This window comes from Lissotriton helveticus, chromosome 11 (assembly GCF_964261635.1).
Source record: "Lissotriton helveticus chromosome 11, aLisHel1.1, whole genome shotgun sequence".
Classification (NCBI taxonomy): Eukaryota; Metazoa; Chordata; class Amphibia; order Caudata; family Salamandridae; genus Lissotriton; species Lissotriton helveticus.
This window is the reverse complement of record NC_136072.1, coordinates 159279645-159306050: the sequence shown is the minus strand read 5'-3', so window position 1 is coordinate 159306050 and position 26406 is coordinate 159279645. Positions and strand designations below refer to the sequence as shown.

The following is a 26406-nucleotide window of genomic DNA, read 5'->3' as shown; positions in this document are numbered from 1 at the left end:
CCTACATCTTTTCCAGTAAAATCCCATACTTCTGGTTTCACTGTCTGTTGGAGTTCTTCAGGTAAGTCTTGTATTGTCAGTCTTTTAATTTCTGAGTCAGGTCTTATTAGCATTAATTTGTATATTCCATCTTCGTCTGGGGTTTGGATTTCGACGCCTTTTGGTGTGCAAAAGATGGTACAGTTCATTTTACACAGCAAATCACGTCCCAATAGGTTTACCGGACTGGAATCACAGACAACAAATCTATGCATTTCTTTGAAATTCCCTATTGTAATCTCCATGGGCTCGGTAACTGGGGTACTAATCAATTGATTAGATACGCCCACTACTTGGATCGCTTCTCCCGAGAGGGGTAGGTTTGGAACGTCTGCTGTTCTCACAGTAGAACGGGTAGCCCCAGTGTCCAACAGAAAGGTGACATCATTTCCTTCAATTTATGGCCCTGACTGGTCCACCGGCAAGGAGGCGCCAAGCACGCACTCCTCGTCCTCCCCCCTCAGGCACCGTCAGTAAGGTTCATCACAGAGGAAGGTATCATTCAACAAAAATTGCGAAGTTGCTGCATTTCTATCCTCCTTTCCTTCCCAAACCTCGATGTCTTCACCCTGCTGTGCTTTGCTCCTAAAATTCTGTCTAGGTGCACGGGGCAACTGATTCTGTTTTACCTGTTGCTGGGTCTTTCTTGGTTTCTCATTCTGCGTCTGCGGATTTAAATCATTAATTTGGACGTTACCATTCTGTACATGTGGACACTCGTCTCTCCAGTGCCCTATCTGTCCGCACCCGTGACAGGGGAACTTCTTTTTGGCCTCCTCTCGGCTCATTTTTACTCTGGGCTTCCCTCCCCCCCAGAACCTTGATTTTGGGTATTACTATTCATTTTATTCAACTGCTTTTCTTGTTGTTCTGCTAATTTTACTTGTGCCCACATGACCTTTTCCTTCAATGCTTTTCGTTTGTCAGCCATCTTATCCTCACAATATTTGGCGTATCTTAAAACCTCATCAATTTTTTTAGACTGCCAACAGATTTTATTGTCTTTGATCCATTGGGAAATTTCAGGTCTTAAACCTGATACAAACCTGTAAATGAAATGAGTCCTGTCCTTCATCTCAATGTTATCTAGGCCGCTGTACGTTTTGAACACATGTAACAGTCGTTCATAATAGGAATGCACAGTTTCATCTCTATCCTGGGTAGTTCTATCTATCCGGGTCCAATCAGTTTCTTTTGCAGGCACTTTTCCCTTCAGATGCAACATTACCTGATTGTATTTTTTCATTACATCATCAGAAGGAGCCCCTGTAATAGGGTCCCTCGGGAATTCCTCACTAGGCCAATCAATAGCAATTTTACATTCTGTCCACAAATCTACGGGAACTACAATATCAAAGAAACCATCCAGATCTTTCCAAAGGCATTTTTGTACCTTCACAAACCTTTCTACCTGTCTGTACCAATCTACAGGCTTCTCTCGTAATTTCGGGAAGTCATTGGTAAAGGACACAATATCCTGTCGGGACCATGGAACATGCACATACTTTCCACCTGGCACTTCTCGCATAGGATATAATTTTTCTGCCTTGTCTGCTTCTTTTAAGACATACTCGGAAGCCATCTGTTTTGATCTAATTTCCTCCTTTTTCTTTGCCCATCTGGCTTTCCATTTCTCTAATTCTCCCGATTTTTGCAACAGGTTCAATAATTCTCTGATCTGTACCTTTTTCCCCTGACACATTCATATTGTCTGAGAACTCTGCTCTGTAGGGTTTTTGCAACGCTTTATATTTCCCAATATCTATTCCCATACTAGCCGCGGTGTCCATCAATTTTTCATGGAACACTCTAGTATTACTGGTGATACTCTTACAGATAAACAGCAATTCTTCCTCGGAAAAAGTATTTAGTCTGTCTAACCCCACATTCCCAGCCATCAGTTCTTCTAATTCTATTCTTAATTTGTAAATATCTAATGGTTTCGACTGAGGATTTGGTTTCTCTAATTCTCGACTCCATCTCTCGATTTCTTCAGGAGTCACTACTGTGGCACTTCTAGCACCAGAAGCTGACTCAACCTGCACTTCTCCTGAATTGAAAGGAGTGTTCTTCTTTCTTGAACCCCTTTCTGGTTCCCTTATCGGTAAATCCATTAAGGAAATCACAGATTCGCATTCACTTTCTTGGTCATCTACAATTAAGGGCTCTTTCCTCGGCTGCTCTACAGCTGGGGTAACAATTGGAATCTTTGGACACCCCTGTTTATCTTCATACAAAGGAACAACTGGTCCAATAGTTACTGGAATTGTCAAGGCTTCAGGACTTGTATTTAGTTGGGAAATTTTCTGAATTAATTCTGTTCTCTGTTTAGCTATAGCCTCTCGCTCTCTTTCCTGCAGTACTCTTTCCAGGTTTGTTTCATGTACTATTTGCGGAGTCAGGGTTGGGGCATAAGTCGGGGCAGTTGGATGCGTCATACTGGGTCCCGCACCATAATTAGGTTTCAGGAATGGATTCCCTGTGGTTAAAGGTCTCGGCACCTCCTGATAAGGAGGTATTTGACAGCCGTCTCTTACACTTACTGGTCTTGCTCCCTCCTGGTAAGGGGGTCTTTGGCAAGCATCCCCTACACTTGAGGATCTGGGTCCTTCATTATAAGGCGGTGGATTCTTCATTAACAAGTCCTCCAAATAATCGTCATCTGAATCCCCACTGGTCACCCAATGTTTGGTCTTTTCTGTCTTTTTCCCTCCCATGGGTTCTTCTAGTGCCATCATAGGGTACAGTCCTTCTACTATCATATTCTGTCTCCATTGTTTCATTCTTTTCTCTCGGGTTTCTTGTTTCACTTTAGGATACCATTTGGTTAACCCTTTATCCATTCTAGGTTTGTCTCGCTCAAAAGCCTCTATCTCCCATTCTTCTAAGGCCTCATATTGCGTTAGTCTGGGTCTGGGATGTAAATCATTCATTCGGGTTCTCAAATTGAACAGAATCTAACGGAAATGCCAAAATTCCATCATTCTTCGTGTATTCCACCCAATTTTCCAACCATACACAAGAGTGGTACCCTTTATCAAACATCATGAAAGATGCGGGAGTATTAGGTGGTGGGATGACAACTCCTTCTCTAGTTTTGATAGGCTTGTCTCTTTTGAAATAATTTTTCACTTTGCTTACTAAGGTCACTTTCCTCTTGTTTCCATACATAATGTCGTATCTACGACCTTTCCACTGATCTTTTCCAAACCCTAGATATCTTGGATCCGGTCTAGTCTCCGGAGTATACGAATGCCACATATACTTTTCCACTAGCGACCTTGTTTACAAAATCACTCCCAATCCAAATGCGTCTTTTATTCTTCAACAACCAATCAACACGGTGGTTGTCAATTTTCCTGACCAATGGGTGCGCGGCCTTTTCGTGAGACAAGTTCTCACGCTTCTGCGCTCACCCCTCCTTTACAATACCAGCTCCGCTACACACCCGCTGTCTCTACCAATACCAGCGCGGCACAGAGTGACGTCAGAGCAGCTCCGCAACTGACTCCCTCCTTCACAAGGTAACGGAAACTTGATTTCTTTCTTAAAGTGCAAGTGCTTTATTTAATTTACAACGTAAAACAGTCGCCACTGTACTCGAGTGTCTAGAAAGGAAAGATTTGTTTTACTGCAAGTAAACCTCTCCTGTCTACTTTTCATACACTACGGATAGATCTCTTCTGCCTACCCTTCACTCAAGCATTAGAGAACCTGCTATTTCTTCCACTCATCCACTCTTTCCGGGATATATACTAAGTCTAAAGTTTCACTAGTGAACTCTTTTGCTATCACTTAAGCTCCGATGAACCTACTACTCCTTTCTCGTGTGACCCTTACTAGGTTATATCACAACTGAAGTTTCATTAGCGAACTCGTTGCTATCATTTATTCAACTATTCATACAGAAACCCTAATTAGCGCTTCCAGTTCTGCCTAACCATGCACTAATTTTCCTCGAGCCACTGACCTCAGTACAGCGTGGATTCTCCTCACCACCCGCTATTCAATTCCCCGGGGATTCCAGACAAACATATAACAATCACTAACGAGGTTTGTTAGAACATATATCAATATAGCAGCAAGAAAAACAACTTAAAACATTTCATAATTTTCAAAGCAATAAAACATTTGTAAATTCGTTCAAACGTTTAGCAGTAAAATTTTCACAATTAGCAGCAAATAACCTACCTACCTATCTTAACTAGACCTTACCTATCTTTAACTAGTCCCTAACCATAGCTCTGCTACCAGAAAAATACTGATAGAGCGCGCAGGTCACCCGACTCACAAATTTTACCATATACGCATTGGGCCCATAAATTCAATTTTCCATATTTATCTATCGGGTAACCTTACACTCTAACTACCAGTATCCCTGTTCCTTCCTATCGTATTTCCAATGTACCCGACTTACCACTCCACTGTTACGGGTACCTATGATCACAATGGATCAGGGAGCTAGCTGTGAAAATAAGTAAGCAAAACAAAAATACAATATACACTTGAATAATGTTTGTACTCGTAAATAACCACAAACTCGGGAAGTTTTCAAGACCTTTATCTAATCATCATTATCTTCTAGTGTCATGAGCCAAAGTTTAACCCCAATCAAACTATCTATCACGAGAATCATAACAATTGTATAACTATGTATGAGAGTAAGAAACATTTAGAATCATGAAAAATAAAGGAAGGGAAAATAAGGAACACGCTGTTTTAGATAAACAGAACTTCACTACTTCACTAAAGGCGGGTAAAGAAAGGGAACATACTAATCAAAGTAGACTTTCGAAACTCACTAACGATTCAGAGGAAATGAGACTCAGACTATTTGATTTATCCAGACATGCTTATTCTCTATAGGAAGGGTAAGAATGGAACAAACATATATGCAAACAGTTTAGCATTTACTAAAGGTAGGTAAAAAGATGGAACACGCTAATAAACAATAAAACATGAAAAATCTCATTTAAGGAGAGAAGGTTAAATGACATATGTAAATGTATACTTCGTTCAAGACAATAGGAAAGAGTTTAGAATGACGGACACCCACATGGATTATATTTACCTAGGACAGATTGTAGAACTAACCCTGGCCACGGGTCAGTTGGGAAAAACGAGGACAGGACCCTCAAGGACTTAGGTTGCCGGTAGGCGAACAGGTACGGCTCATGGACAGTCAGGACAGGATAACCCCAGGGTTTGGATCAGGACGGGATTCGTCTAAGGGTACGACCAACACCTGCAGCTTCGGATGCAACGCCTGCGCTACTCCCTCTCTGCAAGGAATCTGCCAATAACCCCAATTGGATTCTCGAATCTCCCAGCAAAGTGCTTCGCCAGCACTTAAGGTTTCCAAACCCCGATTGAGTTTGTGGAAATTACGGACAGAGTGCTCCGCAGCACTCTGTATCAATCACCTATAGAGTTCGTTGGGTCAGTGACAGGTCAGCTATTCGGACAAATTCTCTAGCTAAACCTAGGCTAGTTATACTGTTTTTGGGTCAGTGTACCACCCACTAATGTTGCAAGTGAAAGGGACCCCAAGTTCTGATTGGACAAAGAAGGGGATTAGGTCACCATTTACCTAAGAATTTGACTTTCCCAGACTTAATATTCAGTTCTCGTACCCACCCCTTAAGTTCTAGCTTCCCATGACACTAGATTTACAGAATACAATAGAGTATACAGTAGTGAAATACAATTGTAACAATTTTAGGTACAAGTCGGCTTCTGCAGCTCGGTCACAGTTCAGGTTCCCAGGAGCATCTTGGCTTTGGCTGCCAGCTGGCTGGGCTCCACTGTATCATGAGGTTCTTTCCCTCATCACGTGACGAGTACCAGTAAGGCTTTTCAAGATGGAGTCACGAGTGTTCCTCAGGCCCCAAAGAATGCAGTACATGGAAAGTAAGCGAAAACAATTTAGAAATACAGAAAAATTGAATACACTGTATACCCTGAATAGCTACACTATACCCCTTACTTTATAATAACTATAGCATTAGGATAAGTGCGGAACGAACAATTTTGCGAAAGCAGCTTTGCAAGCACGGAGCATATGAGAAAACAAAGCGGCCATTTTAGCAGTGTTGCGCATGAGCAAACATTTCCCACCAGAACTGCAAGTGCGTCACGTCACGTGATTATGACCGACGCATGCGCAGACTAAATTCCCGCGAAGCAGCGGCCATTTTAGTAGCAAGCGTTATTACTGTTTAGTAAACACATAGGCAAGCGTCACTGGGACACCCCCGTGTAGTGTAAAATGTGCAATATTAGTAAGACAAACATTTTGATTAGACTATTAACGCTATACGAGGTTCATGAGTACAAGCAAGTCGCGTAACGTGCGAATCCTTGCTCCATCAACTGTAGCTAACACTTTGTGAGATTCCTGCTACTGACCCAGTAGTTTATGATCTGATGATAGCATCATAATCAAAACATGGACTCTCACATCAAACTCCCTCCTCTTGGCTTTTTTGTCATATTGTCCTTTTTATTGGATTTGGGCCTATTCCAACCTTACCCTCACCATTCTCTGTATCTTACCTAGATGTGTCTATAGCCTTGCTACATACTCAGGCAAATGTTTAGTGTGGCCCCCTTCATTTTCCCATATTTCTTTCGCCATGGCTAACAGAGACCTAGGTTGGCGTCAGTATATGAGTTCAAATAGTGAACAACCTGTACTCCTCTAGGCTTTGCTCCTTATGTCAAACAAGGTCAAGGATTGCATATCTTATCAATGTCTCAATTCGGGGTTCATTTGTTTTTTTAAAGTTTTTTTCAAGGTGTCATTATGTCACTCAGCCAAACTGTCAGTTTGGGGGTGATAGGCGGCTATTCGTATATGAGTAACACCCAACACATGACAGATTTGCCTCATCATTTTGGAAACAAAGGCGTCCCTTGATCTGTCAAATTTCCTTTGGGAAACCCACCCTAGCAAATACCTTTATCATGGCTTTGGCCACATTCATAGTATTGGTATTACGCAGAGCAATTGCTTCAGGAAAACGCGTGGCATAGTCAACAAGTACTAAAACTTAACGATAGCCACTCCTAGAGGGTAAGAGAGGGCCTATTATGTCCATCCCCACTCGGGTGAAGGGTACAACTATTTTGGACAATGACATCAGGTGCACTCTGGGCGGTTTATATCCGCTAAACTTTTGGCAGGTACGTCATTCTTTGCAGTATTTTTGTACTTGTTGGGAAACACCTGGACAGTAGAATTTATCTAAAATGGCCCACTCGTTTTTTCCTCTTCCAAAATGACCTCCCAGAAGGTAACTATGGGGAAAGAACAGGACTTAATCCCTAAAAGGGGTGTGGATAAATAATTGGGCAGGATCCTTAGGACTAGCTTTTCTATACAACAACCCGTTGTGCACATAGAATTGGGGACCTACTTTTGTCGGGTCTTCCTGATCGGCTGCTACACACCAGGCCTTGTAGAATGATGGATCCTCCCTTTAAGCTGCCCTGAAGTTCCGGTCATTATCCCAGACAAAATCTTCCACCTGGGTAGGGTAGACCTTTAAAGGGATTTGTCCTTTTTCATCCCTTTTCTGTTTTTCTACTTTTTCTGTGCTTGGCAGGTTGCCATTCATTATTGCCCACTTGGGAGAAAGGAGCAGTAGCCGACCAATCATCTCCAACCTAGCAGGTATCTTGCACCTAGGAATTGAGATGAGGATAATCGTTACCTATGATCATAGGTTCTGGTAGTTTGGGTTTGGGACCCCCTTTGAGAGCAACAGTGGGTAGATCTCTGTGTTGTAGGTGTGTACACTGTATCTTTTACTATCACAAACACGTTGAATATTCTCCTTTTTATGAGTCTGAAGAGCAGGATGGGGTAAGACTTGGGGCTGCATCACACTTTGAAGACATCCGGTGTTTACCAACGCAGTAACTGGTACCTCATAAACGAATACCTCACAATGGTAAGGAAGACGATTCCTTGCAGCATTATATAGGATTCGAGTCATTCCTTTTTCCATGAGCTCCGCCTTTTCAGGGCAGACTCACGCTATATGTGCGAACCCTCCACATTAGAAACCTCTTGGTCCAGACATAGGAGTCCGTATTACAGGACCAGGCAATAAAGTCCCAACTTCAGATTTTTTCTGTGAAGGTGGAGGGGGATGACAAATAGGTACTGAACTTGGTCTTCTCCAGTTTGCCACATCCTTCGTTTTTTGTATTTGCTATGCTCGACTATAGGCGCTAGCTATTTCAACTGTTTGTTCTAGAATCAGATGGGTATGCGGTCTTACCCATTCCTGTATGGTAGGATGAAGGGAGGTGAGGTATTGCTCCAGGTACATCTTTTCCATTATGTCCTCCTTAGTTGCTGTGAGGGGTTTTATCCAATGGTCAGTTAAGTATTTCACCCTGTTATACAATGCCCTGGGTATTTTTTGATTCAAAAAGGGGGGTGGTGATGGACAGAGTATCTGAATTAAGCAGAACACTCCTACCCAGTCAAAAGATCAGGGCTTGATCCATCACCGTTTTTTAGCTCAATGCACCATCCCAGTTCAGAACCTGGCTACATGCAAATTAGTCTGTCCCTGGCCCAGTGCATCATGGGAACAGGGCAGACCAAACTACCAAGCCAATTCTTTACTGGAAAGGAAACAAGCTTCCGGGGACCGGTTTCTGGCATTACAGCCGTCTTCGGCCCGGCTTGCTTGAATCCTGATGGTGCAGTGAGCAAGGGACTCACATCTGAGCATACCCTTCCACACTTGTGGTGGCCAAAACGATTCAAAAAGGGGGTGGTGATGGACAGAGTATCTGAATTAAGCAGAACACTCCTACCCAGTCAAAAGATCAGGGCTTGATCCATCATCAGATGGGTATGCGCTCTTACCCATTCCTGTATGGTAGGATGAAGGGAGGTGAGGTATTGCTCCAGGTACATCTTTTCCATTATGTCCTCCTTAGTTGCTGTGAGGGGTTTTATCCAATGGTCAGTTAAGTATTTCACCCTGTTATACAATGCCCTGGGTATTTTTTGGGCTCCTGCTTTAAGATCATGCAATTTTATTCAATAAGTTTCATCATCCACCCCAAATCGCTCCAGAATGTTCTTTTTATCTCAGTATATGGAATAGTACTCTGAGGATTTGAAACCTGGCAGATGGACTGTAACACCTCTATTAACAAAGGATCTAGATATTGCCTCCTTCCGTCAGCCGGCCAGGCTGCGGCCTGTGCCATGCTCTCGAATTTGTTAAACAAAAAATATAGATCCTCTCCACTTGCATATTTTTTGCAGAACCACTGTGGGCAAGGTGGTATGCCCACTCTGCTGTCCGAGAGTATCAGCCAAGCTTCCAAGGGCTGTCTCCTGCGTCATATATTGTGTTGTCAGGGTCTTGTGTATTGCTTCACAATCTTCCGCTGCTGTATTGAGGATTTTTTCCATCGCCTGCTCCAGCTTCTCATGGCTTTCAGCCATCTTGTTCACCACCGCTTCCATACTTTCAGATCCCACTTCTGACACCACTTGTGGTACCTTTGGGAGACTGGGCTGGATGTAAAGGCCAGGAGGCTTGATTTGTTTCTCAATAGTGTCTTTTATTCAAAGTATTGTGATATTTAAATACATAAATGTTAATGAAAATCTCTTCAATTATTGCTTTTCTGTCTTCTCCATTTCTTCATCTAGGTCTTCAAGTGTGGCTGTGTTACCCGGATTCATGGCGGAAAAAGGAAACGAGCAGTAAGTAACGATTCCAGAGATAATACCTAGAAGTCTCTGTCACCAACACCTCCTGTGGTTAGGTAGGAAAAGAAATAGTGTCCCAGTGAAGGCAACCAAAGGTTCTTGAGTGACTGATCTGCCATTCACTAGACATAAAAGATTAGACGCGCCCCTTCTTTATGTTCCCTTTTTTGTTCCCTTCTATATTTGAGAAATTATACATATCGGAAGAGAAAAGAAAAAAGATAATTTATATATCCCGTATCTTGGGACTATTCAGGAAAGTCTCATCAGGGCAGTTTTCTATGCAATATCCCTTTTTATGTATTTGTCTTAATCCCTTCTGGTGTGGATACAATAGGGATTACAATCTCCTTTTTGTCTTAATAATCTTCTGCCCAGAGCATTTTGGGACTTGTGGTCCTTATTGTGTACATATGTTTAGTTATATGGTGGCATTTCCTTCTGGATTCTGATTTTTGACTTTGGAAAGTGTACACTGTGCTAATACACCCTCCACCAACACAGCCGGTGTTCCGTATCGTTCCCACTCCCTCCTCCTCCCTCTCAATATATTCAGAATCTGGCCCCGCTAGTCACTTGCTGGGCCACAACTCTCAGCGTCCTTTGGGGATACCCACCATTCCTCCTAGCCAGACTTGACATCCTTGTCCTCCAGAATGGGCCCGCCGAGATTCTCTGGGCCGTTGGTTTCAGCAGCGGTCTCCCTTTGAGGTGGGCCCTCCTTCCACTCAGCAGGATCATTCCGGGTAATTCTTCCTTCCTCAGTTTCCGTTGTTTCCTCCTGGGATCTTGCGTCTGTGGTTCTTCTCCCCTTTTCCTGGGTTCGCGCCTCTGTTTTCTTTCTGCAGTTGCCTTTGCATTGGTTAGCTCTGCGGGTCTTTTTAAAGAGACAAGTCTCTTTTACTGATTTGTCAGTCTTTTTAACTTTCCTTTCTTTCCTTTCCCAGGTCTTACAGTGTTGAGGAACTACAGCGAGAGCTCAGCAAGGCAGAGAACGGGCAGGGGAAGATCCCCAGGTATGTAAGTCCTCACATCTCCCTTCCCTTACTTTCGTGGTACCAAGAAAATTCTCATGGGGATATCGGTATAGGTAATCTGATTTGGTTTGCTGACTCCTCCCAACGATGGAGGGTTTGAAAGCGAAATGATTGAAGAGCCAAAAACCATCTAAGGACAAGATTGTTGTTACTTTTATTTGTGCCATCCATTCTAACGGGGCATGGTCAGTACAGCGTGTAATTTTACCGCCCTCTAAATAATATTGTAATGTATTAATGGCCCATTTAATGGCCGAAGCTTCTTTTTTAATATCTGCATACTTTCTTTCCCTGGGGAAGAGTTTCCTTCCGATATCGGTGATAGTGCGATCTTCACATGTTCATCCTGTTGTGATCATACAGCTCCTAGCCTGTATCTGAAGCATCGGTTTAAACTATAAAAGGTTTGTTATAGTTGGGGCTGGTGAGAACCGGTTCGGACAACAATGCCTGCTTGAAGAAATTTGAAGCATTGATCAGATTAGGTGAAGGGTATCTTAACTCTGCTTCTGTCTGTTTTTTGAAGGTCAGTCATAGGGGTAGCCACTTATTTATTTATTTATAACGTTTTCTATAGTGCAAACCTGATCCCGAAGGAAATCGGAGCACTTTACAAAAGAATAGAAGGCAGGACATAAATCCAATATCGACATCAAGTAAGAATACACAACTGGAATAATCACAGAATTCCCGGACAAACAAATTAAGTAGAGTAATAAAACAAACAGGCATATAGCAGGCTACGAAGGGGGGCACACAATGCGGTAAAGAAGAACATCATCAAATGATGGTACAATGGTTGTAGGATCAATGCTTTCAAGCAGGTGAATCTAGCCCAAATTAAGGTAAGAATTTGTGCATTAGGAATCTTTTGGCTTCCAGTTTGAAAGCAGTTGTTGAAGAGATTCTGCGTACTTCAGGTGGAAGAGAGTTGCATATCTTTGGGGCAGCGCTGGAAAAGGCTCGGTGACAAGTTCTATTTTTGCTAAGGATGAGTGGTTTCAGGAGGAATGTGTCAGCGCTTCTTAAGGCTCTCTCACCACAGGATAATTCAAGCGTTTGCGCTAGGTACCTAGGAGTTTTGAAATGCAGGGCTTTGTGCACCAGAATGGCAATGTTTAACTGAATTCGAGCTTCGTAGGGCAACCATTTGAGAGATTTTAGGACTGGGGATGTGTGCTCATTTCGTTCGGTACCTGTGACCAGTCTGGCCGCAGCGTTCAGTGTTGTCCTTAGTGGAGCCAGGGTGTATTTGGGAAGGCCACAGAGAGTAGCGCTGCCGTAGTCTAGCCTTGGCAAGACCAGTGCTTGGACCACCTGCTTGAGATCCTTTTGTGGAAGGAATGGTTTGATATTTCTAAGTGTCCTCATCAAGTGATTAGCTCCCTTATACACATTGCTGATAGGATTTTTCATATTCAGGTGCTTGTCCAGGGTGATACCAAGAGATTTGGCTGAGTCTATGATGAGAGGGGTGCAGTTGAAAGCAGTGAGCTGAGTCAGCCAAAGGTCTAGCTTGGGGATGTGGTTTGGAGGAGAGATGAGAAGGAATTCAGTTTTGGAGGTGTTAAGTAGGAGATGGTTCTCAATTAACCAATTTTGAGTAGACGTTAGGGTAGTGTTGAGCGAGATGATATTATCCGGGGATGAGATTTTCAAATAAAGTTGTGTGTCGTCCACATGCATATGGAAGAGAATGTTCGTGGAATTTAATAAATTAGCTAGTGGTTCCAAGAAATGGTTGAAGAGGATAGGAGATAGGGCGGACCCATGGGGGACACCCATGAATACTGGAGAGGGTTAGGAGAGGGAGTGGTTTGCCTTGACTCTTTGTGATCTGTTGTGGAGGAAGAATGAGAACCATTGTAACACCCGACCCGAGAAACCCATCCTGTTGTTCAGAATAGATAGGAGTTGTCGTGATTAACCGTGTCGAATTCAGAGGAAAGGTCAAGAAGGATTAGGAGGCAGGAATCATTTTGGTCAAGCATTTTTTAAATGTCATCCATAACGTGCGTGAGAGCCGATTCGGTACTGTGCCCCTTCCGAAAGCCGGCTTGATGCTGGTCGAGGAGTTGGAAATTCTCTATGTGGGCACAAAGTTGGGATTGTGCGCTTTTTTTCTAGTAGTTTGGCTAGGGTGGGAAAGTTGTAGATAGGGCGGAAATTATTGAGGTCAGTTTTATCTGCGTTAGTTTTTTTTTAGTATAGGTGACACCTGAGCTGCTTTTAGGCAGTCTGGAATCGTGCCTTGTGATAGAGTAGCATTTACAATCCTTGTCCAGGTGAGGATGAGTACATTTTTGATTTCTGAGAAGATGGCCGGGGCCAACGGGCCACTGAAGTGGTTAGATTGGTTAACGTTCTGAAGAATCTTGTTGATGTCTTTTCCACTGAATGGGGTAAAGGTGCCCCATGACGAATTTTCCTTAGTGTTCAAGCTGATAGGTTTGCGCTTTTCTAAGAGGTCAAGGGGTGGTGCAGGCCTAGAGGATGGCAGTAGAGCCTTCTTAGAGGCGAGTTCAGTGGTGATGAGTCTTGATTTCTCAGTGAAGAAAGCAGCAAGTTTATCACAAGAGGGTGGGCTGCCTCTGGCGTCAGAGTGGTTTGGACCTACCCCTGATTGCTGTTTGACCAATTCAAATGTTTCTTGGGGCGGTTTACAGCTTGATCAAGTTGGTGTCTGAAGTAGTCTGCCTTAGCGCTCTTGATTTGTTGTTGTAGTAGCTCCTAACATCTCTAAGGAGTTTTAGTTGTTCCAAGGAGGGTTTGGATCTCGCGGAACGTTCGGCTGCCCTAAGGTTGTAGCGTTCCGTGTTTAAATTGTCATTGTACCATGGTTTTGGATTTTTTTCTTGAGCCATTTTTTTGTTAGAGTGGTGCAATGTCATCCATGATGTTGAAGATGGTCGAGTTGTAGGCGTCAGTGAGTAACTGAATCTCAACCAAGTCAGCTTGGGAGGAAAGGGCAGATTTACAGTGGGCTGCTAGTTCGATTGAGTTTATTGATCTGAGGTCCCTTTTCCAGATCTTTGATTTCGTTGGCTGAGCCTTCCTCAACGACACCTCCCTGTTAATATAGAAGAGGATACAGTGGTGGTCGGACCAATGACATTCACTCTTGTTAGGTTGTGTTTATTGATGCCTCTAAGATTTGTGAGGAGGTTCCCTGTACGGGTTAGAAGGGATGGTTTGTATTTGTCTCGGCGGGCTCATGTTGGAGTTGGACCTAGTAGAGTAAGAGTTGTGAAGGTCAATGAGATCATTGGATGCCAGATAGGTCTCAAATCTGGGGTGGGAGGACGCGTTAGCTAAGGGAATGGTTTGCGAGATGGATGGGGCTAAAAACTGGCCTATGCATTCACTAACTCTAGGGGAGGCTCTGGGTAGATTCGCAGAGCTGAGGAAGGAGCTGATCACGGGGAAAAGATCGTTTGAGAGGGCTTTCAGGTAATGTAGTTCAGTGGTGAGAAGGTTCAGCTGGAGAGATGTATCATCCAGGCGCGCAGACAAGTCTAAAAGGGGTAAAGGGTGTTTTAGGAAAGCGAGTGGAGAAGGGGGACCTCCGTGTAAAACGCCTCTAGGAACTTAGTAAGCCTTACAAGGCTTGCAGTTCTCTTTTTGTTTTAGGCATAGGAATCTTTGAATAGGCTGCAAACGTTTCAGGTTGTGGCCTTAGTTGTCCACCTGCAAGGAAATATCTTAGATATTTAACAGAATTAGAAGCTAAAAAACTTTTCTTGGGATTAACTTTTAACCAATAGGAGTTGAAGGTGTCCAAGACTGCTGCAGATGCTCTACCTGTTGGCTGCAAGTATGGCTGTATATAATGATATCAATATACGCCGTGGAATGCCTATCATGGGGGAGTTCATAAGTCATTGGGACATGGCAGGAGCGCCATGCAGCCATAGGGCAATACTTTAAAATGGTCAGGCCTTCTGGGATCGAAATAGGAGTTTTTTCTTTGTGTGAGTTCGGAGGGGCACCTGCTAATACCCTGCACATAAATTGAGGGTTCTGATGTATTGAGCTTCTCCCAACCGTTCCATGATTTCATCTGCCCTAGGAAGTGGGAACTGTGTCGAATTGTGAGATTTTCCTTCTCTGAAATGTATGCAGAACCAGATAGAGCCATCCAGTTTTGGCACTAACACAATCAGGGAACTCCACTTACTGGTGGAAGGCTCAGTAACCCCCATGTGTATGTAACATTTGATATACTTCTGTTTTTATAACTTCTCTATGATCTTCCGGTACACAGTAGGGTTTTAGTCTTACTGTTTTCACAGGGGGGCAGATAGCATGTTCCAAGACGTTGGTCCTACTTGGCGTAATAGAGAAGACCTCTGCACAGGGTTGTATGTGATTTATCAATTCTTGTCTAAGGGAGGGGATTAAATCTGAATCTATACTATGAAGAAAGAGGGGTTCGTGGTTTAACTTGTACTCCTGTTAGCACTGGTAGGGGGCCTTCCCAATTCTAGAGGGGATTGTTATGATGTCTTTGGAAGGTTTTTCTAAAGGAATCTAGTTCAATTTGATAGGTGATGGGGTTCACTTTAGCTAACACTTTGTGAGGTCCCTGCCACATACCTAGTAGTTTATGATCTGATGATGGAATCATAATCTAAACATAGTCTCCCCCATTTAACTCCCTCTTCCTTGCTTTTTTATCCTATTGTCCTTTTTTATGTCTCGCCTAGTGATGCAGCGCTATGCGTTGCTCGCCTAGGCGAGATCTATTGTTGCTGACTTGCTTTGTAATGCGGGACAGGACAGGTGCATGCGTACGGCAAGTCCTGAACAGGAGATGTGCATGCGTATGGTGCGAGCAGGAGTTCCTATAAAGCAGCAAGCTGTACGCGTTCACATCGACTGTCTGTGCTGAAGCTTAACAGACAAGAGATCTGCACGCGTACGGCTCGTGTCTTTATCACAACTCCTGCTCTTACCATACGCGTGCACATGTCCAGTCCAGGCGCGGTGTCCAACATGCCTCCCGCTCAACCCCACTCACCTGCTCTTGTGGGGACTCTGCGCTGGTCCCAGGCTGGTCTCCTCAATGGCAGGGGGGACTTGCCTCTTCACCCAGTCACTGGCGCAGCAACATTCGGGGCTCCGTCTTGCTCACAGGAGCCCCGCCTGAAATCTTGCTCCGGCCGCACTGTGCGGCATTCACGAAGGTGGTGTGGGCTCCCGCCGGACTTCCCTCTGCGGGGTGGGCTCCCGCCTCGCTTCTCCAACACACGGGGCTCCCTCAGCTCACGGGAGCCCCCTGACACTTCCGGCCGCGTGCTCCATGCCCCACGCAACTGATGTCGTCGCAAGCTTTAACCAGTTTCGCTATGCACACGCATGCTCAGCTCGGGATGTCCTCAGTAGTTAAGAACTTTCCCTGTGCGTCTCGCGCTTGTTTTTTTTCTAGCATGGCTCTAAAAGTGATTTTGTTTGCAGGCTTGCTCTGTATCATGCCTTTCACTCAGTCACTCATGCACTCCATCACTCCCCCTATCAGGCGCTCACTCACTCTAGACCTACCCTACTTGGGCAGAGATCAAGCAAGCGTTGCACACCTTCCTCTTATAACAAAACTCCAGTGTTCTAGCAGTCCAAGTCTTAACCACTAGCCATGACTACCAGCCAATGTTCCCTCTAATTTTTTTCGTCCATGTGCAGCAGAGTAAGGTCTCTGTGCGCTGCAGCCAAGGCTATGTGCACCAACAACCCGACCAGGCCATGGCTTTAAGTGGGATGAAAAAACTGGGCGTCTCTCAAAGGGGCATGACCGATGCAATTAAGGGCGTGGCTTAAAAGCAATTAAGCTAAAAATCTGTGCTTAGCATAGTGTGCCACCGATTGATATTTTGCTTCTTCTGTCAGTGCATCCAGATATTTAATACAAGTAACATTACACCTACAAAAAGCCAGGACTATTAGCGTTGTCAACGGTTGTTTGTGGCATAAAGTTGTGGCAGAAAATGCTTCTGCTCTTGTGGTAGAGGTTGTGGCTTAATGCTCGAGCTTCCGACTTAGGAGATGGGTTTGAGTCTCGGTCAGATCAACATGTGATTCTCTACAAATCAATTATTCTCCCCATGAATACAAATCATTAAATAAATCATGTAAATCTCTCCAATACCTTTGGGTTGAGTTAGCACTATATAAAACTTGCTGCATTTCTTTTCTAAATGCAGGGCTGATAGTTTTGCCTTTTATGTTAAATGCAGCCCATGACGGTCGCTGTGATCAGGGGAGCAACTAGACCCAAACTTCAGGTGGGGGCTAACACTCCCAGCCAAGGCTGGCCCTAGCACTGAACGCACACTGTGCAACAGTGGCGCCTCCTCCCCTATTTCTTCCCACTCCATGAATTCCCTCACCACCACTCACCAACAATGCCCCTCATCTCTCTATCGGTACAAAAGGGGGTGGTGATGGACGGAGCATCTGAATCAATCAAAGACTCACACCCAGTCAAAAGATCTGGGTTTAATCCATCACCGTTCTTTAGCCCACTCTGCCACCCCAGTTCAGACATGGCTATATGCAAATCAGTCTGACCCTGTGCCTCATGGGAACAGTCCAGCCCGAACTGCCAAGCCATGCCTTCCCTGGACCGGAAACAAGCTTCCGAGGACCGGTTTCTGGCATTCCAGCCGTCTTCAGCCCGGCTTGCTTGAATCCAGTGGCAAAGTGAGCAAGGGACTCACGTCTGAGCATACCCTGCCACACTTATGGTGGCCAAAAGCGGTACAAAAGGGGGTGGTGATGGACGGAGCATCTGAATCAATCAAAGACTCACACCCAGTCAAAAGATCTGGGTTTAATCCATCACCGTTCTTTAGCCCACTCTGCCACCCCAGTTCAGACATGGCTATATGCAAATCAGTCTGACCCTGTGCCTCATGGGAACAGTCCAGCCCGAACTGCCAAGCCATGCCTTCCCTGGACCGGAAACAAGCTTCCGAGGACCGGTTTCTGGCATTCCAGCCGTCTTCAACCCGGCTTGCTTGAATTCAGTGGCAAAGTGAGCAAGGTACTCACGTCTGAGCATACCCTGCCACACTTATGGTGGCCAAAAGCGGTACAAAAGGGGGTGGTGATGGACGGAAACCGGTCCCAGAATGCTTGTTTCCGGTCCAGGGAAGACCTGGCTTGGCAGTTCGGGCTGGACTGTTCCCATAAGGCTCAGGGTCAGACTGATTTGCATATAGCCATGTCTGAACTGGGGTGGCTGAGTGAACTAAAGAATGGTGATGGAATAAACCCAGATCAGTTGACTGGGGGTGAGTGTTTGATTTGTTGAAACGCTCCGTCCATCATCCCCTTTTGTATCGCCTCATCTCTCTATAGCACCTTTCTGACAAACATTTAATTTTTTAATAGCGCTGCTCCTAGTTTACTCACACTCAGTCCTGTGATCCGCATGGTACACATTTTTGTAGCAGACACATTAACCCTCTGCGCTGTGTGGGTCCACGAAGGGGTGCGAGAGCCGCTTCGAGGAGGTCTCTCGCTGAACACAACACATGGGCCAGCATGTGGAGATAGTTGCACAATAAGGGCCGAGGGACAAACTCTAAACTCTGCCCTGCCAGCAGAGTTTTGCCACTCTACGTTTCAACAAAAACTCAGCCTGCCTCTGCTTAGCTGAATTTAGCGGTGTCTACCCCTTTTCTATGCCTACGATATTTTGGATGTATTGTACATTGACTACTAGAGAGAGCATCCTGATTGTAGAAACAATATACACTGCATGGTTTTCAGAAGGACACAGCAGAGCTGCAATGAACGCATGTAACTGCAGCTTGAGTGACTAAGCGGAGATGACTTCTTGGGCTCGATTCACAGAACTAACTTAAGACAAAATCCTAAACTTACTACTTTTGGTATTCACAGAAGTTAGGATTTTGTCTTAAGTTTGTCTTAAGACAGACTTAAGTTAGGATTTTGTCTTAAGTCTGTCTTAAGTCTGTCTTAAGACAAACTTAAGACAAAATCCTAACTTCTGTGAATACCAAAAGTAGTAAGTTCAGGATTTTGTCTTAAGTTAGTTCTGTGAATCGGGCCCCAAGTCTCTAAAGTACTACCTGTTTCTGAGTTGCCAGCAGGCTGCTGTCTGGCTAGCAGCGTGCCGGGCTCAGCTGCCAAGGTTAATTTTCCTATCATGTATCATTTATACAGCAGTGAGGAGAGGATTGAGAAGCCACTTGTGTGAAAGGATCGAGGGGGGTGTTTATGAGAACATCGTCGACCCATGTCAGCCACTGACCACCCTGTCGCCTGGCCCCTCGTGATCTACTTAACTAATGAGGCACCAGCATGGGGTTATTCTGCACAGCATCACTGTGTGCTGTAGGGGTTAACTTGTGTTTGGTCTTGAAGTAGCCAGGCATTACAGGTTTAAAATGGTGTGAAAACAGTGCCACTCACGATAAACCCACCTTATTCCTCCTCCACCCACCCCCATGGACTAATGTACTTGCAGGGGTTCTTCATCAAAGTCTCCTTGTGTGCTGTAGTAGTTAACTCTTATCCTAAGGGTCTGGGAAAGCAGTGCTTTGCAACAATGGTCACTGTTAACCGCAGACCATCTTATCACCAGGCCCCCTGGGATTCTAATAACTATTCATGCACCAGCTGCAGTGTCCCCAGCCCATCTGACATGTGCACTGTCATAAGGGCAGGAGCATATCCGTGGAAATATTGGAGTCTTGTTTATGTGAAACTATGTGCCAACCATCATAAAGCACTAATCAGCCTTATAGCCAGCTGCCCCCAGAGGCTTACTGAACTAGTGATGCGAGTCTACACTCAGTGTGCTGCTGTCGGGGCTAAATGTTGTCAGATAGGGAGAGGAAGATGGCAGTGCACTGCACACTTGTGTGGAAATAGATGGGGTGTTTGTGTGGAAACTAGTGCCCTAACCTTGTGCTTCACCTGCCTCACCCTGCTATACAGAGTTTAGCTGCTATGCAGAGGTTAGCTGCTGTTCTAAAAGAACCAGGGCGCCAGTCAGGCTCTGCAGACTTTTTGGGAAACAGGTAGTGAAAACTAGGGCTCCGGTCTTGCATTACACTTGCCTCGCTCTAGTGTGAAAGGGTTAGAAGCTGCGCAGGGTCTAGCTTTTGTGCAGGGTTTAGCTGCTGTGCTAAAGAGAGAAGGGCATTAGTTGTGCTCGGTGGACTTGTGTGGAAAAACAGGTGGTGAAAACTAGTGCTCGGTCTTGCATTGTACCTCTCTTGCTCTGCTTTGCCGTGGTGAACAGCTGTGCAGGTTTTAACTGCTGTGCTAATGGGACAAGGGTGCCAATAGTGCTCTGTAGGCTAGTGTGGAAACAGAGGTAGTGGAAAGTAGTGCTCCGGCCTTTCGCTGCACCTACAGCACTCTGCTATGCAGTGCATGGGATAGCTGCAGTGCAGAAGTTAGCTGCTGTGCTAAGGAGGCCAGTGCACCAATCATGTTCTGCAGACCTGTGTGGAAACTGAGGTAGTGAAAACTAGTGCTCAGCCTTGTACTCCACCTACCTCGCTTTGCTGTGCAGGAGTTAGTTGCTGTGCTATGGGGACCAGGCCGCTAGTCGTGCTCACAGATGTGCATGGAAATAATGAAGGAGTGCTTGTGTGTCATAAAAGAGGTGCCCAATAACCAACCACTGACCACCTTATCCCAGCCCTTCCAGTGAACTAGAGTTGTACCTACATGTTGCGGTACCGAAGGGGTTAACTACTGAAGCGCTTTTAGCCCTATGGGCGTTTCAGCAAGTTTAAAAGCATAACGTGTGTTTCAGGATCCAGGATCATCTGAAAGCACACATTTGTTCTATTAAACATGATGCATTTTTTTTTTTTTTTAAAGACACTGTTTGAATTTATCTGCCTTCCTCTTTGAGAATCAAAAGAAGAACACAATCAATTTGTCTTAAACCCCACGGTCTCTCCTCCTCCCAAGTCCCTTCTGTTCAAAGCCAGGTGATGCTTGGGTTTTGTAGACAACATCAGTGAGGATGACAAGTAAAAGAAGAAAAACAGCAGAGCCATGAACAATAATAATATTAACAGATATGAGTTCCTTGTGACTCTGCTGGCTCCTGTTCGGGGATTTAGATGGAGGTGAAAGGCTTTATATAGTCATCTGCACCACGGCGTTGTAACCAACTGCATAGGGCGCCAAATAATGGATCATTTGAGTGCTGAGGTGGTGTGCTTTGGACGTTTTACTTAGGCGGCCTATATTCAATCTTCCTGCTCTTCAATACGTACCACTTGTGTCTCTTCAAATAGTACACCACGGGAATAAGGATGGCACCAATCATTAAAACCTTCGGTCCCATGCGCTTGCGCTGGTCATGTTCTGGCTCAGCTGCCCACCTAAGGAATGTGCATACATCCTTAGCGACCTGAGACATGGTAGCTGTAGTGCCATCATCAAACTCCAGGATCTCATTGTAAATAGGCGGTGCCAAGCCAATAGTCTGGACAGGAAAGTAGGGGTTGTAATATAAGCCATCTTTTTTGGTGACCCCTGTGGGAGCATCACAGTAGCCGGTCAAAAGAGAGAGGACGTAATCCTCACCACCGTGCCTAGCTTTGACAATGTAGCTCAGATCAGGGGGCAGTGCCCCATTGTTCGCTGTCCAGGATGCCTTCGCATTAGGATATGGCTTGGGGAAGTAATCAGACAGCTTGCTTGGCCGGGTAAACATATCTCCATTTTCATCAGGGCCGTCTATCACTTCACACTCCTCTGCTAAAGCCTTTGCTTCCGCTTCTGTGTGACTGACTCCCACCAGATTTCGGAAGGCCAGGTATTCCATGCTGTGGCAGGCAGCACACACCTGTTTGTATACCTGGTAACCACGACGAACACTGCTGTGATCCAAGACAGAAAAAGGACTGTTGTGGCTCCAAGGATACTTTGGAGGATGCACCTCTAAATCACTGGCTTTTACCGATCTGTGTAGAACCCGGGCTAAGCCAGCCCCTCCAGCAGCAAGCACGCCCAGCATGGACAGGGCCACCTTTCGGTCTCTGGACAGACTGGAAATGGACATGGAAGCCCTGGGCTGCGAAGACCAGGCCGCCCCACCCCCGGGGACCCTGAGGAGTCCCCTCTGAACCGAGCTTGGCGCTGCTAGGCTGACCGCCACCATCTTTGACTTTCCCGTGACGTAAGGACTCTCACCTTGCATTTCTTTTCTTAATGCAGCACAACTGTGGGGCTGATTGCAGGCCTTTTAAAAGTATTTATGTTAAATACAGCACCCATCAAGGGCTGCATTTAACAAATACTTTCAAAAAGCAAACAGTCAGCCCCACAGCTTCCCTCTCTTTAGAAAAGAAATACAGTGTTTATCCACTTGAGAGAAAAGAGCTGTAGTCCACCAATCATCTCCCTCCTTCTCTGTATTTTGCACCAAGGAATTGAGATGAGGGTAATCATTACCTATGATAATAGGTCCTGCTAGTTTGGTTATGAGACCCCCTTTGAGGGTAACAACCGGCAGATCTCTGTGTTGTAGGCGTATTTCTGCTACGGGGTATCCTTTACTATCCCCATGTACACACTGAATATTCTCTATTTCATGAGTCTGAACAGCATGATGGGGTAAGGCTTGGGGCTACATCACACTTTTCAGACATCAAGTGTCTACCAAGGCAGTAACTGGTACATCATTAAAGGATAACTCACAATGGTAAGGGGGACTTTTCCTTGCAGCATTATAGATAGGAGTCGTGTCATTCCTGATTCCGGGGCCTCCTCCTTAACAGGGCAGAATCACGCTCCACATTGAAAACCTTGTGGTTGAGGCACAGGAGTCCGTAATACAGGAACAGGCAATAAAGTCACAAGTTCAGGTTTTTCTGCGAAGGGGAGGAGAATGACGAACAGGTACTGAACTTGGTCTTCTCCAGGTTGACTCCTCCCTCCCTTTTTGTAGTTCCTGAGCTTGACTATAGGCACTAGCTTTTTCAATAGCTCGTTCTTGAGTCAGATGGGTCTGCTGTCTTACCCTTTCCTGTATGGAAGAATGAAGAGAGGGGAGGTATTGTTCCAGGTATATCATTTCCATTATGTCCTCCTCAGTTGCTGTGAGGGGTTTTAACCAGTGGCCAGTTAAGTCTTTCACCCTGTAATACAATGCCCTGCGTGTTTCTTGGGATCCTTCTTTAAGATGATGCAATTTTATTCAATAAGTTTCATCGTCAACCCCCAAGCTTTCCAGAATGTTCCTTTTATCTCAGTATAGTGATAGTGCTCTGAGGATTTGAAGCCTGGCAGCCGGATTATAAGTCACCCGTTAACAAAGAATCTAGATAATGCCTCCATTGGTAAGCCAGCTAGGCTGCGGCCTGTGCTACGCTCTCGAAATTGTTAAAGAAAAATATGGATCCTGTCCACTCACATATTTTTGCTGAACCACTGACGAAACGCAGCATTCCCCCTCTGTTGTCCCAGGGTATCAGCCAGTCGTCCAAGGGTTTCTCCTGCGTTGTATATTGTGTTGTCAGGGCCTTGTGTATTGCTTCGCTATCTTCTGCTGCTGTATTGGGAAACTTTTCCATTGCCCACTCCAGCTTCTCTTAGCTCTCTGCCTTCTTCTTCACCACCTCTTCCATACTTCCAGATCCCACTTCTGACACCACTTTTGGTACTTTTGGAAAACAGGCCTGATGTAAAGGCGAGGATTTTTAATTTGTTTCTCAATTTTGTCTTATATTCAAAGTATTGCGATATTTATATATGTAAATGGTAATGAAAATCTCTTCAAATATAGATTTTCTGTCTTCTCCTTTTCTCCTTCTAGGTCTTCGGATGTGGCAGTCTTACCGGGACCCTCGGCGGAAAAAATAAACGAGCAGTAAGTAACTATTCCAGAGATAATACCTAGAAGTCTCCATCACCAACACATCTGGGGCCCGATGTAGGTAGGCATTTACCGGTCGGTAACGGCCGAATTCAGCCGTTACCGACCGGTAAATGCCTTTTCCAATGTAGGGGGCATGTATTTACAGATTCTGTATTTTTACCGAATCTGTATTTACCGAATCGGTAAAATTACCGAATTGGTAAATACAGACTCGATAAAAATACCTAATCTGTAAATGCAGATGTAGGTGGCGCTTTAAACAGTGCCACAGGCCCCTAAGAATTCATTATTTACCATGTAATACTATTACATGGTAAATAACGAATTCAGGTGTACATGCACATCTGTGCATGTACACCTGTGCCATGTGACACACAGACATGCCCTTAGGGCATGTATGTGTGCCACATGGCACACAAGCCTGACAAAGTGACACCCCGTTCCCCATGGCAGGATTCGGTATTTAACGATTCGGTAATTACCGAATCGGTATTTGCCATTGATTCCATTGATTCCTACGGGCTTCAATGCCCATAGGAATTAATGGCTAATACTGATTCGGTATTTACCGAATCGGTTATTACCTTACAGATTCGGTAATTGAAAAAGAAAAATTACCTACATCTGCCTACTTCCAATTTACCTAAATCGAGATTACCTACATCGGGCCCCTGGTAGTTAGGTTGGAAAACAAGTAATGTATCAGTGAAGGCAACTGAAGGTTATTATGTGACTGATCTGCCATTCCTTAGACCTAAAAGATTAGAAACGCCCCTTCTTTATGTTACAATCTTTCCTCCCTTCCATATATGAGAAAGTAATAGTATCAGATGAGATTTATATATATATTTATATTTATATTCTTTATATATTGAGTCTATACTCGAGCTCTATATTTGATATTAATTTTCGTTTAGCCAAACATGCTCTAAATGGTAGTATTTTTTCTATATTGTTTGCAATATGGGAGGAGCCTATTGTGATTGTAACTAGTATTTAACCACATAACTCTCTGGTTTTGTCATGTGATCAAGTCCGGGTTCCCCGGACGAAACGCGTCATGTTGCTGTCTCCATTCCTGGAATAAAGCACTTTACCTTTTGAAAATCTTCGTTTGTGGTCTGTGCCTGTTTCGTGCCTGTGAGGTGTTGCTGGCACTCAGGATTGTGGATTCATATTCATTTGACGAATTGGCCGATTTCGTCTTCTACGGACCCCTCTCGTTTTCTACATTGTGGCTGGTTTGCAGTTTTTGGCCGTCATCGCTTTTGGCGATTTGTTCTGAATCCGGAAGGACTACTGCGTGCTCCAGCCCCCCACGATCCGGAAGAGAAGCGGATTTGATACGCGACCTGGCTTGTTGGTAACTCGTCTGCTGTAGAGGAATCATTTGGTTCGGAGGACCCGAGTTTTTTCTTGATCAGCGTCGAACGAAGGTGAGCCGTGTTACACGTTGTGTTGCCGCCCGGATAGTCGTGGGTTCAACGAGAGTTGAGGAAAATCGTTCTACCTTTCACTTTCGTGTCAAATATTACACGTTGGAAAGACTCTTTTGAACTGGTGCTAAGTCAATCTATTCCGTTATTAAAATGGCGATGGCAGCTGACATTTTCAGAGATAGAGAGCAAGTAGCAGATGCTCTTTTTTTAAATTTACCGGCAGTTGTCACTTCTGGGGGAAAGCCGAAGGAGAAACCCAATGAATGCGATGACGTCAGATCCAAATTAAAAAAACTTGAGAAACTGCTCCGAACGGAGCTTACTAAGTGGTGGGAACAAAAAAGTTTGCAAAAATATAAAGAAGCTAATAGGGTGCCTCGTGGTTTAAGGGTACTAATAGCACCTTCATTTGAGAACCCTAACCCCCTCATGCTGAAGGAGTGGGCCCAGCATAATCTTGATTCATCTATGGGCATAGTATGTATTCTTATCAAATACGCCGAAATCGATAGAGGGGAACTAATGTCTCAGATTGAAAAGCTCAACCTTGAACTGAATGCAATGGAAGATCAGGAAGCAATAACTAAAGGGCGGGAGGAGATCAAAAAACGTCTTAACAAATATGAAGACACTATTAAAATCCGCAAAGTATTCAAATTCGCCAGAGACAAAGCAGATTATGAGAATGGGAGGATATTCACATTCTCTAGGAAGTTTGAATCTGTTAAAAGACAAGCACTTACCTCATCTGTGCCAATGTCAGCAAGCACATCTCAAACTACTACAACTCAACAGGCAGCAGCGCCTGAGCAAAGTGATACTGATTTGAGTTCTGTGTATAGTAGTGGGGTTTCTGACGATGATACTAATGATCTACCAGTTGGGGTTAGTAGTTTTACTCCATCTGAGGAATTGGTTTTTATGGTGGAAGATCGGCGCAACACCTTAAGGTCGAGGGGAATGCCACAAGCAAGAGGGAGAGGCGGAACAAATCCCGTAAAGAGAGGAGGAAACGCCAACAGCTTCACAACAAAGAAAAGAGGAAGGGGGAATGCCCAAGCAAAATCATAAGCAAAGTTTTGCGGTCTTCCAACACAGTAATTCCGGATGACACGACTTCATTGGTGATTAATAAAGATGAAAATGAAAAAAATGTAAATAACTTGGAAAAATCTAAAAACAAAAAAGACAAAAATACAGTTGATACTGCAGTGGAGAACACTGTGATAAATTTGACGGAACTTAATCTTAATGTAGCAGAAACCCAGC

General features: G+C 44.6%; 2 protein-coding genes across 8 annotated transcripts in view; one reads left to right on the top strand and one right to left on the bottom strand.

Annotated features, from left to right (window-relative positions):
• Positions 1-26406, top strand: part of LRRC34 (leucine rich repeat containing 34) — a 431531-nt gene that overhangs the window by 93347 nt on the left and 311778 nt on the right. For 6 of the 7 annotated variants that reach the window (XM_078666059.1, XM_078666064.1, XM_078666062.1 and 3 more), the window contains exons 4-6: positions 9728-9781; positions 10735-10803; positions 23636-23689. In XM_078666059.1, coding sequence (XP_078522185.1) covers positions 9728-9781; positions 10735-10803; positions 23636-23689 — 177 coding nt within the window. The remainder of the gene's footprint in view (positions 1-9727; positions 9782-10734; positions 10804-23635; positions 23690-26406) is intronic. The other variant, XM_078666060.1, reaches the window with a different exon arrangement.
• LOC144790637 (cytochrome c1, heme protein, mitochondrial-like) lies at positions 20831-21906 on the bottom strand. Its single transcript, XM_078665369.1, has one exon. The coding sequence runs from the start codon at positions 21878-21880 to the stop codon at positions 21044-21046; it is 837 nt and encodes a 278-aa protein (XP_078521495.1). The 5' UTR covers positions 21881-21906; the 3' UTR covers positions 20831-21043.